At 40.0% G+C, this 16,479-nt stretch overlaps 1 protein-coding gene across 2 annotated transcripts in view; it reads left to right on the top strand.

Annotated features, from left to right (window-relative positions):
• The window catches only part of GABRB2 (gamma-aminobutyric acid type A receptor subunit beta2), a 182,818-nt gene that overhangs the window by 82,630 nt on the left and 83,709 nt on the right, over positions 1 to 16,479 (top strand). For both annotated transcript variants that reach the window (XM_024576962.3, XM_053927247.1), the window contains exon 5: positions 6,777 to 6,859. In XM_024576962.3, coding sequence (XP_024432730.1) covers positions 6,777 to 6,859 — 83 coding nt within the window. The remainder of the gene's footprint in view (positions 1 to 6,776; positions 6,860 to 16,479) is intronic.

Genomic DNA, 16,479 nt, shown 5'->3' with positions numbered 1-16,479 from the left:
ACTCTCATTCCTGAGATAAGTATGGGATTTGTAGACGAGACCACTGGGAATATAATATGGGAAATTTGGGTGTTGAACAAGGGACTGCCTGGAGAAGGATAATAAAGGCTAAGATTAGTATGGCCATATCCAATAATATTTTTGGTTGAGTAGGATTTATATGCCCACAAAGTGAGATTTGGTTGGATGCTGCTATTTGGATTCCACAAGCACGTTATTTAAGGAAATGTCTTTCATTAACCCTACCTGAATTTGTAGCAGAAGCCAGTCTAGCCCTTTAATGGTGACAATATCTTCCCAGATGATAAGATTCCAAAAAGGCAGAGTCACCGAAGGCCAAACAGCTGCAGACGAGTACAAATAGCTCGCATCTGAAACACACGATTTATCAAAGGGGAACATGATTGCTAGCGATCTTACTTTCTTTGGTGATTACAAAGTTGAGCATAGTAGGGCATGTGACCCCATAGGAGGACTTGTCGAGAGCTTGTACAAACAACTATGCGTGAGTGTTGGAGATTTTAATTTAAGCAGAAGGCCTCCGTGGAGGTCAAGCTAGAGCACAGGCTGGAAGGAAAATGGCTGAGGGAGACCTGCCATCAGGCGAGAATATTAAGTGGGGCTCCTCGGGGAGAGGCCTGTGTTTGCTTGTCTGGGGTGGGCTCATCTACATAATTGACTAAAACAGAACGAACAGCTGTGAAATACAGCATTTGAATTGTGGGTAAAACAAAATTACAAAATATGCAGGGTCATAAAACGTGTAATGTATTTTCATAGGATTACAGAATTTCCAAGTTCATTTGGGATAAAGGAAATCGGCCCGTCCTCTAGAGAAGCTACATTACTCTATCTAGGTCAACTAGCTAGTTAGTTGCAGCTTACTAGTTAAGTATGATATGTACTCAAGCCAGACATCCTAGATTCAAATCTCAACTCTCCCACTCACTCTGAGACTCTTGAGGAAATCACTCCACCTTTTGGTGCCTCAATCTTCTCATCTCCAAAATATAGGCAGTAATGGAACTTAAAGTGAGAATATTAATAGGACATTCCTCATATTAAGTAAGATGATACATTTCAGCAATATTAGATAGGGTCTAGAACTTAGTATGTGATTAATTAACATGAGGTGTGTTATTAGCAAGAGTGCCAGAGTTGAAATCACCTAACTTTTATAGCAATATTCTACCTACTCTAGAAAAACCAAGAGCATGTTACAAGAGGGATGTACGTGAGAAATGAGTTTCCTAATTAAAAATGATTGTGAGACGCAGAATAGTGTTAGTCTTCTTGAGTTATAGAAGCTAACATACTTTAAATACCTTTGGAAGAATGACTCACATGTGCTCCTTAGAAGTTTTCAGAAGTTCAGTTCGTGCTCTACTGCTTAAACTCGGTATTTATATCTTTTTCTTCCTAGCTGACATTTTTAATTACTGTTTTACAGCTAGCAAAATTATATACATAAATACGTTTTGTGATAATTGACCTTTTTAACATTCTAATTTTCTCCAGTAATGATGTCTACTAATGCTACAGGATTTCTTCGTCCTCTGTAATTAGAATAAGTTGTACTTTTAAATAAATGTACATTTTGAACAAAGGAAAAGCATGCTGTGAATTAGAACAATATGTTTTGAATACAGTTGCGGATAAGGCATCTGATGGTCTTAGAAAACGTAGGAATGCTCTGTGGAATATGGATGGTTATCTACATAAAGAAATCAAGCAAAGTAGATTTCCAAAATTACTTTATCATCGCTGGTTGAAATTTTAACAAGTTTCTCCCATGTGAAGACCCATGTCTACCCATGTAGTCTGGCTCTGGAAGCCCCTCCTGAAGAGTCTGTGGAAAGGCCTGAAACGGGTCGTGTTGATTATGAATCTGAGTTTTCTCCCATTGGCTGAGGGACAAAGACATCTACTATTACTTACTAACTATCTCTGGCCGTATTCAAATGTGGGATCATATGGTGGCATCATCAAATCTCAGATAATGCCACTGTCACACAGGCCATGGCTTCGGTACAAAATGCTGGCATAGCTGTTGTGTGTTTGATTTGATAGATGTCCTTAAGTGACTGTGTCAGTATTTTACAGCACAAGTCATTTTCGGACCAGTGGCTACGGAATCAGGAGTTTATTCAAAGATCTCTTAGCCCAGGCGGAATGTTGGCATTTTGCAAAAGTGGCTTTTATCGTGCAGTAGTGTTCAGCCCCGCAGAAGACACATCTCCACCCCTCACTGTGGAGGGTTTGCCACAGGTAAATGAGGTGCACGCTGGAGGCATCGCGGGGTGTTTCCTTTGGCTGAAGACAGAACGGCCTCCCTGTATCTCACAGTGCTCCGAAAACCTGGTCAGGACCCCCGCACCATGGGTTTCACGCTAGGCTCACTTCAAAGACTCCTGGGAGCCAGAGGTCCCTTACAGACGTTTATCAAAATTCAAAAAGGGGTGTTCGTGAAAAGCCTATTAAGTATTTTTGTCGTCCTGACTTAGTCCTGAAGAAACCCAACCCTGTTATAAATCCGAAAGCCTGAAAGAATCGATTTTTATTTTCCTCACTCGGATTTTCTGAATAAGATTCCAGGTAGCTTCTTGTGTAAAGATGATTTTGACTTTCAAATTTATATGAGAATTTTTTGAAAACAAATCAGGCGCTTCATACAGAGAATTTTTTCAGAGTCCTCCATTTGAGGGTGCCTATGACCATGACTTTATTTTCTTTGTGTTATTATTATTAATTATTATTTTAATCTTCAGTTAGTGACATATGCCAGGCACCTGGCAAAGTTGTTAAGATACAAACAACACAAAAACAGTTGTGATTCCTAGTCTCACAAAATACCTAGAAAAGATGCAGTCTTGTTATACGTATAACAAACAGGCGCATGTCTATATTTTGTCTTCAAATCTATTAAATTGAGCTCCAGTACACATGTGGCATATTTTTGCATATTTATGTGTTTGAAAGCTATTTACATCATATTTTATAGTCTGGTTTGCTTATAAGCCTGTGATTATTCTACATCTCTTCATGTATACAAGAAGCACATACAGATAATACCAAGGAACCACTGGTCAAATGAGTTCCCACTGGATGGATCTACTCATTAGCACATGGTAATAATAAAAGTGACAGACATTTTGTGAATTATAGATGTCTTTCTAAATTCATCATTTCATACAAATTATGATGGCAAGCATTTAATTCCATTTTTTCTGGGTAACCAAGTGTCAGAGACTATAGGTTACTTGTCCCAGGTCACTAATCCTGGTGTGTCTGATCAAGATTCCAAATGGATTATTTTGCCTACAGAGTTTCTGATTTAAGTCAAAAGGAGAGAGAAATGCATCATAACCATTGACTAGAAACCATGTATGTATTTTTTTAGCTGTATACAATATATCACTGCATTAAAAATGTAAAACACTGGTATAAATATGAATGGTGTTGATGTGGGAAAGACACTCTCTTTTACTTTTTTTAAATTTTAGTTTAGTTTTTAAAACATGAGTAGAACTCATTGCTTCTGTGATATCATTAGTCAATTTATTTTTCTCGTTCACAATGCTAGTTCACAGATGTTAGTTGCCATAAATACGTATCAGCAGCAAGTGCGAACCACAGCCCGGAGTAGCGATCGCAAACCTGACCGCGTGTGCGCAGCCAGGCGTCTGCTCCTGACTCTCCTCTTTGTATCAAATGTGCACCCTTGTACCTTCCATGTCCTCGGTGACAATTCTGTCAGATGATGTTAATTTTCTCCAGTTTCTCAAGACAGGCATTATCTCTGCTATTTTACATAAATAGCATGGGTGTTTGGTATGTTCATAATGGGCCTAATTTCATTTCCTTTGGAAATTTCTCTTCTGCATAATACCAGTTCATATATGTTAGTGGCAATTCAAGTTGTATCTACATGTCAAAAAAAAAAAATCTGTGAACCAGTGTGAAATTCACCCAAGTGTTACATTACCAAAAAAAATGGCCATTATTTTTAACCCTGAGAACGTATTGAAATGTGAATGTTAACTTTTGTAGAATTTAAGATTTTGAAAAATCCCATTGAAAGCAGAAGCAATCAGATTGATAATAAGATAAACTCTGGTACTATTTATTAATGTTAAGTAAATGGATTAAAATGTATTTACTGTTAAAAATGTAAAAAGAATCACTAAAACCTGAGACACATGATACTTTTAAGTCAAAAAGAAGAGAAATAATGCAATGAAATGATCCTCCAAATAAAGGATTTATAATGAGAAGTAGTACTTAAAAAAATAAGGAAGATGTTTTCAGATTGTGATAATTGCTTGAATGAAGTAAACAGACAAGATGGAGCATTGGTCATGGCAACCACTTGGAGGGGCCACTGGGGAAGGCCCCTCAGAGCAGGGGATTCGGAGTGGAAGCACGAGAAGAGTGGCCGTGAGGATCAGAGGGACGAGTGTGCTGGGCAGAAGGAGCAAATGCAGAGGCTGGAAGACAGTGAGTGAGGTCCTGGCGTGCGATACTATTGGGTTAGAAGGATCCCATTATTTAGGGCACCATAGGCCATAGCCACGACTTTGGATTTTATTGGAAGAGACACTACATTCTGTAAGCGGAGGAGTGGTAACATTCGACCTATGTTTTTAAAAGTGCTCTGACTACCGTGTGGATATGGGTCGTAGGGCGGCAAGTGAAGAGGCTGGGGACCAAGCTCCTGAGGATCACGGAGGCAAGGTGACAGGGCTGCAGACTCCAAAGGAGGCAGAGTAGCCAGCAGGTCTCAGTGCAGGAAAAGAAGGAATCAAGGATGAATGTTGGCCCTAGAACACTCACTTGTTACTAAAAAAGAAAACAAAAATTAACAGAGCACAAATGTTAATGAGGTAGTAATCAAACTACCTCACAGCACAGCTACTCATATTAAGTTAATCACTCACAGTAGGTCCTCCTTATCTGTGGAGGATATGTTCCAAGACTCCCATTGGATGCTGAAACCATGGACTGTACAAAACCTTATATATACTGTTTTTATCCTATAAATATATACCCTTTTGCTTAAAGAAAGCACTTTTTGGCTTCTCTTTGGCATCTCAGAATTGCCAGCATCTCTATTTTTGCACTCTGGGGCCATGATGAAGTAAAGTAAGGGTGACTGGAACACAAGCACCATGATACCTTGACGGTCAGTCTCACAACCAAATGGCTACTGAGCAACTCATGGGCAGGGAGAGTCTACAGTGTGGATACACTGGATGAAGGATGATGCACGTCCCAGGCAGTATGGAGTGGGACAGTAGCAAGATTTCATTCCACTGAGAAAAATCACACTATTTAAAACTTATGAATACTTTATTTCTGGAATTTTCCATTTAATTTTCAGAGCATAGGTGAATGAAGGTAACTTAAACCACAGAAAAGTGAAACCATAGATAAGAGGGGACTGCGGTGTTTACATACTGCTGCTGACGCCTTGGAGCATCACTCCTAACCAAGGAATTCCATAGATTCAGTCCACCTGGTCTACCTGCCTTGTGTCCAAGTCTAGCTATGGACCTTCTCCCCCTGCATCTTACTTCTCTGTTCCCAAAACATGGTGTCGTGCCCCTCAGAGTAGAGTCAACTCAACATCAACATCTACTCTTAGTTGTCTTCAGCAGATGCAGGTTTTTAAAGGACCTATTATATGTCATTGACTCGTTTATATTCTTTATATAAATTATTACATCAATTCTTATTCTCGATGTGAATCACAACCAGTGAGGCAGAGTTAGAATTCATACATGTGTCTGATGTGTCCTCTTTTGTAAAACTTTTATTTATTGACTTGATAGAGAGAGAGAAACATTGACACTGTTCCACTTAGTTATGCATTCATTGGTTGCTTTTTGTATGTGCCCTGACCAGAGTTCGAACCCACAACCTTGGCATTATTGGGACAACACTCCAGACAACTGAGCTACCCAGCCAGGGCCCCTGTATCTTTTGTGCTCTAAAACTTGTGTTTTTTTCATGACCTTATGACGCCTCATTGTTCAGAATAGATAAATCATTTAGGATGCTGCTTTTTGGCTCCTTCTTCAGAGAGATTAGTGATAAATGATGCCAGAAAAATGTAAAGGCATTAAAGGCATGCACTCACTTCTCTGATAAAATTACAAAAGGACCAACTTTTAAAAATAAATAACTCCAACAGCCCATAGGAGAAAGCTAACAGGCCATAAGAATATCAGATTACTCAGGACAGAGGAACTCAGGCGATAGATGAAAGGCTGATTGTGTGTTGTTAAGGCACTTGCAGAGTACCTTTCTATGCATAGAAAGGTCAAAATGATGGATCAAAGCCAAAACTGATTGAAGATTAGATTTTAGGGTCTTGAGAAACAGAGAAAATATGTGAATGGAAGAGGAATATCTATGTTGATATTCTTAATCACCTGTGATGCTTATAAAATAAGCGTCCTGGAACTGTCTCACCCTACTCCAAACAGCGGATGGGAACTGCCTGTCTATCAAACACTCCGAGATGATTATGGTACAAACAGGTAATGGACTACACATTGGGAAAATACTGAATTGGTCCAGTGTCTTTTTATAAATCCGCATGAGGCTCATAAGGTAAAATAGTTTTCCAAAGTTTGCTGCGCTCTTTTTCATTAGAGCATTAGTGAAATCAGTCTCCTAGAGACCCAGTTCTGTCCTCTTTAATACTTGGATTTCGTTTTCGCAGCTCTAGCCATGGACCAGCTAACGGCATATATCTGTTATTTCTCTTCTAGGATCACAACCACAGCTGCCTGCATGATGGACCTAAGGCGGTACCCACTGGATGAACAAAACTGCACCTTGGAAATTGAGAGCTGTAAGTTTTTCTGGGCAACCAGGTAGACTGAACTTTGCTTTAAGGTTCTCTAGACCACAGGTCCTACAAAGGTTCTGCTAGCACTACATTTGGCAGAGGGAGGCTCCCCGGTACCTTGCCTCGGTGATGCTGCCATCCTCCTTGTCTCATCCCTAAATCCCTGGGACAGATGGGTAGGGAGGAGGTGATCTAGCAATGAAAGGAAAATGCTAAGAGTCTAGAAGAAAACCAAGGGCCACTTCAGCCATTTAAAATAGGGTATTGGTGCCAACAGCTACACCAGGTTTGGGGTAGTGGGTGAAGGTATCTGAATTATTTTTTGCCTTTCATAAGCATTATCGCTTTTCAATTGCAAGTAAGTGTGGCCTTCAGGGTTAGCTGAAACCTTCCTAGAACGTGGATTGGTGGGATTTTATTTCCCGGGACTATTTTCAGTGTTGAAATTTATTTTATATTCTTGCCGAAGGCCATCTGATGAGCAAGGTTGGTGCAAATGTGTGTTTATCCTCTGTCTGCAAGTGACCTGTTTTGCAGTACCGTTGCATTTCTGGGCCATAGTTTGTGTCCTTGACAATTCAGTCGCCTACCCTGTTGGGTACAATGTTGATTTCACAACTCATCTCCGTTTCAGAGGTCACCAGCAGAGGTCATTTGAGGTAGACTAGGATTTTTAATCTCTTTTCTGTGTGAATGCTCTGCGCTGTGTTCATACCTCATCCCACCAAAAAATTGGAAGCTGACAATTTTACATCTAGCATTCTGGATAACGAGCCGCCGACTGCTGTGCGGGTACTCTCAGCCTTTGTCAGGAGCTCTAGCTGTGGCAAGCAGCGTGACTCTAAATCACTGCTCTGAGCAGAAATACAGCATTTATGACACATTGCGGGTATTTTTGCCCATTTCAAAAAATAGCTTCCAGGGATAATTAAACTTACATGCAATTTTTGAGGAACCTGATTTCATACTTGTATTTCCAAATCATCATTATTTTCACATTAGATCTTTGCCACGCAGAACTACTTAATAAAAGTGCTCTATAGGATTTTATGATTATTTTATGCAAATGCCTTTGGGATTAACTTTGCATTTTCATAACTAATAACATGGGTTAGAATGCAGAATAATGTTCTTCGAAGTCCGAAATCTGGTCGTTCCAAATTGTTGATGTAAGGACATTCTGAAAACAGGGTGTGGCTGTGTACCACTCATGAGATTTTGCAGTAACAGAATTTTTCATGGTAGAATTTGAGCGGGAGTTTAAACCATCATAATGGTGTGTGATTAAATCATCTGCACCCATGTCATGTCATTTGACCCGCCACAGCCCCCTCAGGTAGGCAAACAGGACTTTGTCCTTTAGAGAACTGAGGCCTAGGGACCCAGGCAGCACCAGGGTTTCATGGAATTCAATTAAAATTGTGGCCTGAACACTGTAAAGTTAACATGATAATTCCCCAGACTTTTAGAAAGTTTACATTTTATAAAGGGGCTTTTACATACATCTTTGAATTCACAGTTACCCTGTTAAATGAGGTAGAACAGATTTTTCCAGCTTTATTGAGATGTAATTGATATACACCAGTAAGTGTGTACAATGAGATGATTTGATACATGTATATATTGTGAAGTGATGACAACAGTGAGGTTAGTTAACACATCTCTCACCTCATGTAGTTACCTTGTGTGTGTGTGGGAGGGGGGACTTCTAAGATCAACTCTTAGCAGCTTAAAGTATGCGATACGGTATCGTGAACCATAGTCACCGCGCTGTAAGTTAGATAGCCAGATGGAATTTGTTTTATAGATGAAGGTTTATACCCTTTAACTTCCTTCACCCATCTCCTCCAGCCCCACACGTGGCGACCATCAGTTTACTCTGTTCCTGTGAGTTCAGTTTTCTTCTTTATATTCCACCTAAGTAACCACATATAGTATTAGACTTGCTTTGCCTGCTTATGTCACTTAGCTTCTTGCCTTCAGTTCCATCCGTGTTGTCACCAATGGCAGGGTTTCCTTCTTTTTACGGCAGAATAATATTCCGTGGTGGATGCACACCACACCTTCCTCACCCAGTCATGCATCACCGGTCACTCAGGTGGTCTCCGTGTCTTGACTGTTGTAAATAGTGCTGCAGCGAACATGGGGGCAGATACCTCTTCGAGAGTGACTTTACTTCCTCAAGGTATGTTCCCAGAAGTAAGATTGCTGGGTCATATCCTAGTTCTATCTTTAATTTTTGAGAAACCGTCACACTTTTTTTTGTAGGATCTGTACCAATTTATATTCCCACCAACATGGCTCAAGATTCCCTTCCCCCCACCTCCTCGCCAGCATTTCTTACTGCTTGTCTTTTTATGACAGTCATTCTAACAGGCGTGAGGTGACATCTTGTCCTGGTTTTTATTTGCATTTCCCTGGTGGTCAGTGATGTTGAGCGCCTTTGCGTGTACCCACTGGCCATTTGTAGATCTCCTTTGGGAAATGTCTGCTCAGTTTCTCTGCCTATTTTTACAGTGGATATTTTGGTTTTTGCATGCGTTCATTATGTATTTTGAATATTTACCACGTATCAGATATTTTTTTTGCAAATATTTTCTCCCATTCCATATGTTGCCTTTTCATTCTGTTGATGGTTTCCTTTGCTGTGTGGAAACTTCAGTATGATGTAGTTCTGCTCGTCTATTTTGCTTTTGTTACTTGTGCTTTTGGTGTTCACATCCAAAATATCATTGCCAAGACCAATGTTAAGGAGCGTTTACCCCATGTTTGCTGCTAGGAGTTCAATAGTTTCAGGTTTTACGTTTAAGTCTCTAATTCATTTCAAGTAAATTTTTGTGAGTGGTTTAAGGGAGGTTTCTAATTTAATTCTTTTGTATGTGGATACTCAGTTTTCCCAACACTATTTATTGAAAAGACTGACTTTTCTCTGTTGAGTGTTCTCATCTCCCTTTTTACCCCAGATGTAAATTTTTTAAATTGGTATCATTTTTATTGTATTTTCCCCATTATCATTTATCCCCCTTATTCCTTCTTCCAACTCTCCCCCAACTCTCCCCCTCGCAATCACCACACTGCTGTCCATGTCCATGAGTCCTTTTCCTTTTCTGCTCAATCCCTGTACCCCCTGTTCCCCCCAGAGCTATCAGCCTGCTCTCTATGAGTCTGCCTCTATTTTGCTCAAATATTATTTGACCATATATGTGAGGGTTTATTTCTGAGCTCTTAGTTCCCTTTCATTGGTCTATGTGTCTGAATTTTTGAGACTTTTCTTTTTGTGGCTTAACATATGAATGATTCCAGACATTGTTCCATGTGTGGTTGAAAAGAAGGTTTATTCTGTTGCTGTTGGATAGAATGCTCTGTGTATGTCTGTTAGTTCTATTTGGTCTCTAACAGGGACTTTCAAATGGTGTGCCACAAGAATTTTTAAAATGATACCTGACTATTTAGTCAGGGGCACTGAACTCTTTTCCCTTAGATTGTCAAATAAAAACATGACAATAGCTAACACAAGTGATAATAGCCATCTGATGTGAATGAATCAGAATTACACCCATTTTTTGTCACATCAGCAAAAAATACATTTTTGGTGTGCTACCGAATTTTAGTAACTTCTGTGTGCTGTGAGATGAAAGGCTTGAATTTGAAGATCACCGTCACTGGTCTGTGGTGTTGTTCCCATCTGCTGTTTCCTTATCGATTCTCTGTCTGGATGATTTATCCATTATTGACAGTGGGGTATTAAAGTTTCTAACTATTATCGTATTGCTGTTTACTTCTCCTTCAAGTTCCATTAGCATTTGCTTTATATATTTAGGTGCTTCAATATGAGGGCATAAATATTTGTGATTGTTATATCTTCTCGATGACTTGACCCCTTTATTATGATATAATGACCTTCTTTGTCTCCTAGAAGTATTTATAGCTTTAAGTCTATAGGGCAGACATTGATATTCTGTCTTTACAACTGCAGAAACAGACTCAAAGAGGTAAAGTGATATACGGAAGGTGCGGCAGCCCCTGAGTGGCACTGTGACTCAGGTGAAGTGGTCGTTGACAGCTGCTTTGTGTTAGCAAACTATTGATTTTGGAGAGACCAGATAAACAAGAAGACTGCAATTCTAAAAATAAAAAATAAAAACCTGTCCTTACAAAAAAAAATGAGGTTTATTCATATTTATTTAGACAGCAAATCATTATAGAGAATGGAATATGGTGTTGTATTAATAATATGCATGATGTCTAGGCCTATTATTATAAGCAGGTAGTTAACTAAGTATAATAAAACTAGGATTCAATTCTTTAAACAACTAGCTCTGAAGTTGATCCCTGATATTCTACCTTATTCATTTATTCCTTTCTATTAAGTAAACTCTAGGAATTCTTTCATTCTCCTTCTTCCTCCACCTCCTCTTCTCTCCCTTCCTCTCCACTCTTGTATCTATTTTTCTTCTTCTCTCCCTCCTTCTTTCCTTTCCTTTCGCCTCTCAAATGCATTTGACCCTAATAGTGGCATTGCTAAATCCTTATCACCTTGTTTCCTTATCAACAATTTGTGTACTGGTTTGATTTTTAGAGAAGATAATATAACTTGATTCTGGGCAGTTTAAAGTGGGAAAATATTGGATTGAGCTCATTGTTCATTCATTCATGCATTGATTCATTCAAGAATTTACTCATTCGTTAAATAATTATTGAGCACTAATTATTTATAAGGCATTGTAATAAGTTCTAGAGATACAATGGTGGAAAAAAAGTAGACAATATCCCTGCCTTCATTTTGATGAGGGTGGCAGGTTTTATTTAAATAAATACATATAAGAATGTAAAATCTCGCTCATGGAAAGTGCTGCCAAGATGAAAATTTAGTTTGCTGAAGTCTTAAAGAAAGACGAGAGTAAATCTTGAAATAAAGTACTGATGACTCCAGAAAGGCAGTGAACTGTGCTTACTTCGAAACTTTTCTTAAATGTAGAGAAATGGGGAAGTTTTGTAGAATTGGTAGGATTCGCTGAACTAAATGGGCCCTGATAATATCTATTACTGTGCAGGAAATGAAATTTATATACTATACCCATGAATGTATCTTGTCTGCATCTGTCTCTGAATCCTTCAGTCAGGTTAGAAAAGGGATGCTGGAATACTCATCTATGTCTCTAGGGAAATATTACCCTCAAAGTACCAGTGACGACGAAGTATTGTGCTAGCCTACATAAAGATTTTTAGAATGTTTTTTTTTTTAGGAATAAAATGAAGTCTAGTAAATAAATGATGAATTGTCCCAAGTGAACTGAATATACTGATACTTAAGAGTATTAAGAGTGGCCTATTACTTTTAGGGCAAGTTGAAGGTTTATCTCTTTTTAAAAACATAGAAAGTTCAAATCCTGTCAAGGAAACAACATTCCATTACATGACAAGGCTATTTAGTATGTTCCACCCAGAAAAGAAGGGTACAGGGGGTGTTCCGTATCTTTGGAATGGAAATAGTTAGGGGGCTACTCTATGATATTCTGAGCCAGATCAGCTGTACAATTGTCAGTGTCAGCTACTAATTATGAGGGACCTTCCCCCCCTCCTCAGAAGAGTAAAGCTGTCTTATACATACTTGTCTGAAAGGGAATATGGAATTCTCTCAACTGGATTCATTAACAAGCTGTTCATGTTACTAAAAACCCAAAGGTTTCATTTTTTCTCATTTGTCTGTGTCCTTTTATCTCAGCCTGTCTCTGGGTGAGTTGGACGGGGCGCCTTGGTGTGTCAGAGTATGAGATCAGTGCTCTTATTCTCAGTGTTGTTTGTTTGCCTGTCTGTCTAGGTCAGTCTCAGCCTTAGTGCAGTCTGCAGTGACTCAGGGTGTAGACCCATCTCGGCAGCTCTTCCTTAGAGTCTCAGAGCTACGCCGGACGTCACTGAGACAGCCAGTCAGGCACCTCCTTTTAGGGTCTCCCTGCACCAATATCCTTCTAGATGCTTCAGAAAAGCACCCTGCCTCTGCTCTTTGTGGCAGCGTCAGAAACCAGCTCTTGCTGGCCTCTCACAATCACTGATCGCCTGCCTGACACCAGGAAGGTCACCCCACTTAGCTGAGCCTCAGTTTCCTCAAATGAGGTCCATAGAATCTACCAAATGAGGTTGTTGTGAAGATTAAATGAACTAGTATAAACTAATCTGAGCTAACATAGAGTAAGAATCTATTAGTGGAGCCTAATCAGCAAAATAAATAAACAAGCAAAATATAATCAAAGACTTTGAAATAAAGAATAAGCTGACAGTAACCAGATGGGAGGGAGAAGCGGGATAATGGGGGAAAGAAGGGGAAGGGCCATCAAGGAACAAATATGAAGGACCCATGGAAAAGCCAAAGGTGGGTAGGATTGAAGGTGGGAGGTAGGGGCAGGGGAGGGTGGTCAGGGGAAAGTAGAGACAGCTGCACTTGAACAACAGTAAAAAAAAAAAAAAAAAAAAAACCCCGCAAAAAAAAGAATGTGGCACTTGGCTTATAATATGGTAGACATCTAGTAAACAGTCACTTTAGTAATTAATAATTATCACTATAACCCTAACTTTAATTATTGCATTTAAAAAGTCCCATACTGCTCACAGGTTTGCTCTGATTATGAGATCTAGTATATCCAGCCAAGCAGAGGCCCAAAGCACAGCATTGCCCTTCTTAGCCTTCCTAGGTTTTACTCCAGCCCCTTTGCATTTACATTCCAATTAAGTCTCATTATCTGTAGGGCTAGCCACTTCCGCAGCTCTGCCCACAACATTAGTTGTTACTAATTTATTTCAGTTTAGCCAAAGAAAAAAGGAATTAATAGCTAGCTTCAGAATCCAAAGAGGAGTATTTAAAAGCAAGCTCTTTGACACCGGCACCTGGGCGAAGTGAAAGGACAGTCCATTTTTGGTTGCGCTAACATTTACTCTGGCCAGTGGAGACAGGGATCACCCACTGAGGCTCTAGAGCTCCTGCGGTCAGCGCAGCAAAGGTCCCCGATGAGCAATGAGCGGGAGAGGGCTAGCAGAGGCACCGCTCCCTCCTGGCTCCTGGCACGGCTCGCTGTGCTTTAGAAAACAGAAAGCAGAGATGTGTTTGCGGTCTTGCAGAATTCTCATTTGGATATCACATAAAAACAACATGCAGTTACGATACTGACAGAATAAAGGCTCTGTTTCTTCTCAACAATGTCATCCTAAATAAGTCTTATTAAAAAGGTCAAAATAGACTGATACATTTAAGCAGCTTGACATTGCCCAAATTTACTATGGCACATGATTCATATTTTTCAGACCCGGTTTGTGCTGTGTACCGGTCAATATTTCAGTAGATATACGTGCAGTATTTTTAAGAACTTAGAGGAAACAAGAGTGCGTTGTGCTCCTTTGCTCCCGAAGTAGAAGTGGATGGCAGCTTAGAGTATCAGTAGATTAAAATACCTGTCATGGGGGAAGTGGTCATCCTCAAGGGTGTTGAGCTGGTGTCCTGGAGTGGGTGACAGGGCCCTTGCTGACTCCAGGTAGCTGTCTGGTGTGGGTTTCTCAAGCCAACTAAACAGGTCACTTAGCTTTTTCAAGCTATGGTTTCTCATCTCAACAGTGTTACCTGACAGGTAATAAGACAGAGATCCTCGTGCAGTGCTTGGTGCTGGCATTTCCGTAAGTAGCAGTTGTTATCATTACAGCATATTATTACCAAATTAGAGCTGGAACGTTGTGCTCAATTAGAGTCACAACATTTTAAGAGGGATACTTAGCAATCAGAAAACCAAAATGTGAATGATACACAAATCACGGAGTGTGAAGAACCAGTAGAAGAAATGAGGGGGGAAGGGGTGCATTTATCGTACCTTGAAGAAGGGGGACTGGGCAGGGGGAGATAGTATTTGGACGGAACAGCTATTTTCAAATAACAAGAATTTTCCTCTCAAGAGAGCAGAGTATTTCTGCCCTAAGGGCAAAACCAGACTAATGGTAAAATATGCCAAAAGGCAATTTTGGGCTGAACTATTTTTTTTTAAGCCGTGGCAATTAGAGATGGTGGAAAATCCTGTAGTTTCCTGTCTACTGTAAAACTCTTTTCCGGGACTGAAGGAGTTCTTGCCTTGGGTGTGTGATAAGATAATACGAATTCTGAGGACCTGGGGGTTGATGGTTACTTGGCACCAGCAGGACTGTGTAGGACCTTGGTCAGAAGACGATTAGCCAAGCACTGGTTTAGACGGGTGCAGATCCCCTGACCTCTGGGAGCAACACTGTGTAAGAAAAGAGGCAAAATCACATCTCTGCTAAGATTTTAAGAAGTCCAGTGTGTTTGTTTGTGTTACAGATGGTCTGTTGCTACTTATTTAGAAATCTTTCTCTTCTCAGATTTTCCCGACCAGACTACATTTTACAGTTGTATCTGTGAAAAATAATGCTGAACCCCCACCTGTGCCTGCCTTTCCCAAAATCCCCAACCCCCTTGAGATTTTCAATCCCCGAGGTTTTAAGAATCGTCACCACAGAAGAGAAGGTGTCTGTGCAGGTGGTGGTGATCAATCACGAAGCCACCAGCATTCAAGTTAGAAAAATGTCCATGGGGCATCGCAGTGAAGCTTAGTCACCATTATTTGTTGAGGGAAAAGCAAATGCTCCCTGGAGTCACTGCATACAGATTTAATTTACATCATCGTCCTATTTGGATATTTTCTCCCATTGCATCTAATGTTGTGGAACTGGGGGGTTTGTCTCCCCACCCTCGCTGTCTGTAGATGCCTCGCTTGGACATGATCTTCATTGAACTGTTATCAGTCCCTTGTGATCATAAGTAAGTGCCAGGATGTGTATTTAGAACCTCTGGCACCTCATGCCGGTGTTATTTGTGACCTTCATGTATATCTGGACCTTAAGACTTCTGTCCCTTCAATTCTTTCATCATTAGAAAGTGACTTGGTTATAAAGGGTTCATATTAATGTTGAGTACGAAAATGAAAATAATGAGCTCTACAGTCCCCCACTAATAAAGAGCACTCATCTTTAGTTCCTACTTTCTATTTTCTGTTCTGTAGCCTTTACTTTCTCTTTCTGCAGTTCTCACTAGCTAGATCTTCCATGTCTACCTGCCATGGCTCTGGAAATTTGCAGATTTTGCCTTCCAGATTAGTAATGCTTATTTACTCCTGAGAAATTATCACTAGTGTTCTGTTTTTGGCAATCACGTTTTCAATTCTAAGAACTCATTCTTTGGTTACTCATTCTCCATAGTCGTTTGATATTGATATTCCATAGGAGACACCAATTTAGTGTGATTTGAAAGATACCAATTTAAGTTTTTATGCAAGTTTTCTTCTGCTGCCTTTATCTTTCTATTTCCTTTTGTGATGATGTTTTTCATGGTCTTTCTTTTTCATGCTGATGATTTTCCTTATATGTCTACTGACCTAGGTAATCAATTCGTATTTGTAAATGAAGAGCTAGTTTGACCAGAACATGTCACTTACATAGCTTCTCTGACGTGACATGGGTTTCCTGGGCACTTTTACACGATTGTTTCCATAGCTACCCTCTTCTTTGAATAGGGCAGGGCAGGCAGGGAGGCCGGCAGGCTGATCACACAGCTCCCTCGTTAGGACAGCGGC

This window comes from Desmodus rotundus, chromosome 6, assembly GCF_022682495.2.
Source record: "Desmodus rotundus isolate HL8 chromosome 6, HLdesRot8A.1, whole genome shotgun sequence".
In the NCBI taxonomy this organism is placed as follows: domain Eukaryota; kingdom Metazoa; phylum Chordata; class Mammalia; order Chiroptera; family Phyllostomidae; genus Desmodus; species Desmodus rotundus.
This window is presented reverse-complemented; position numbering and strand designations above follow the sequence as displayed.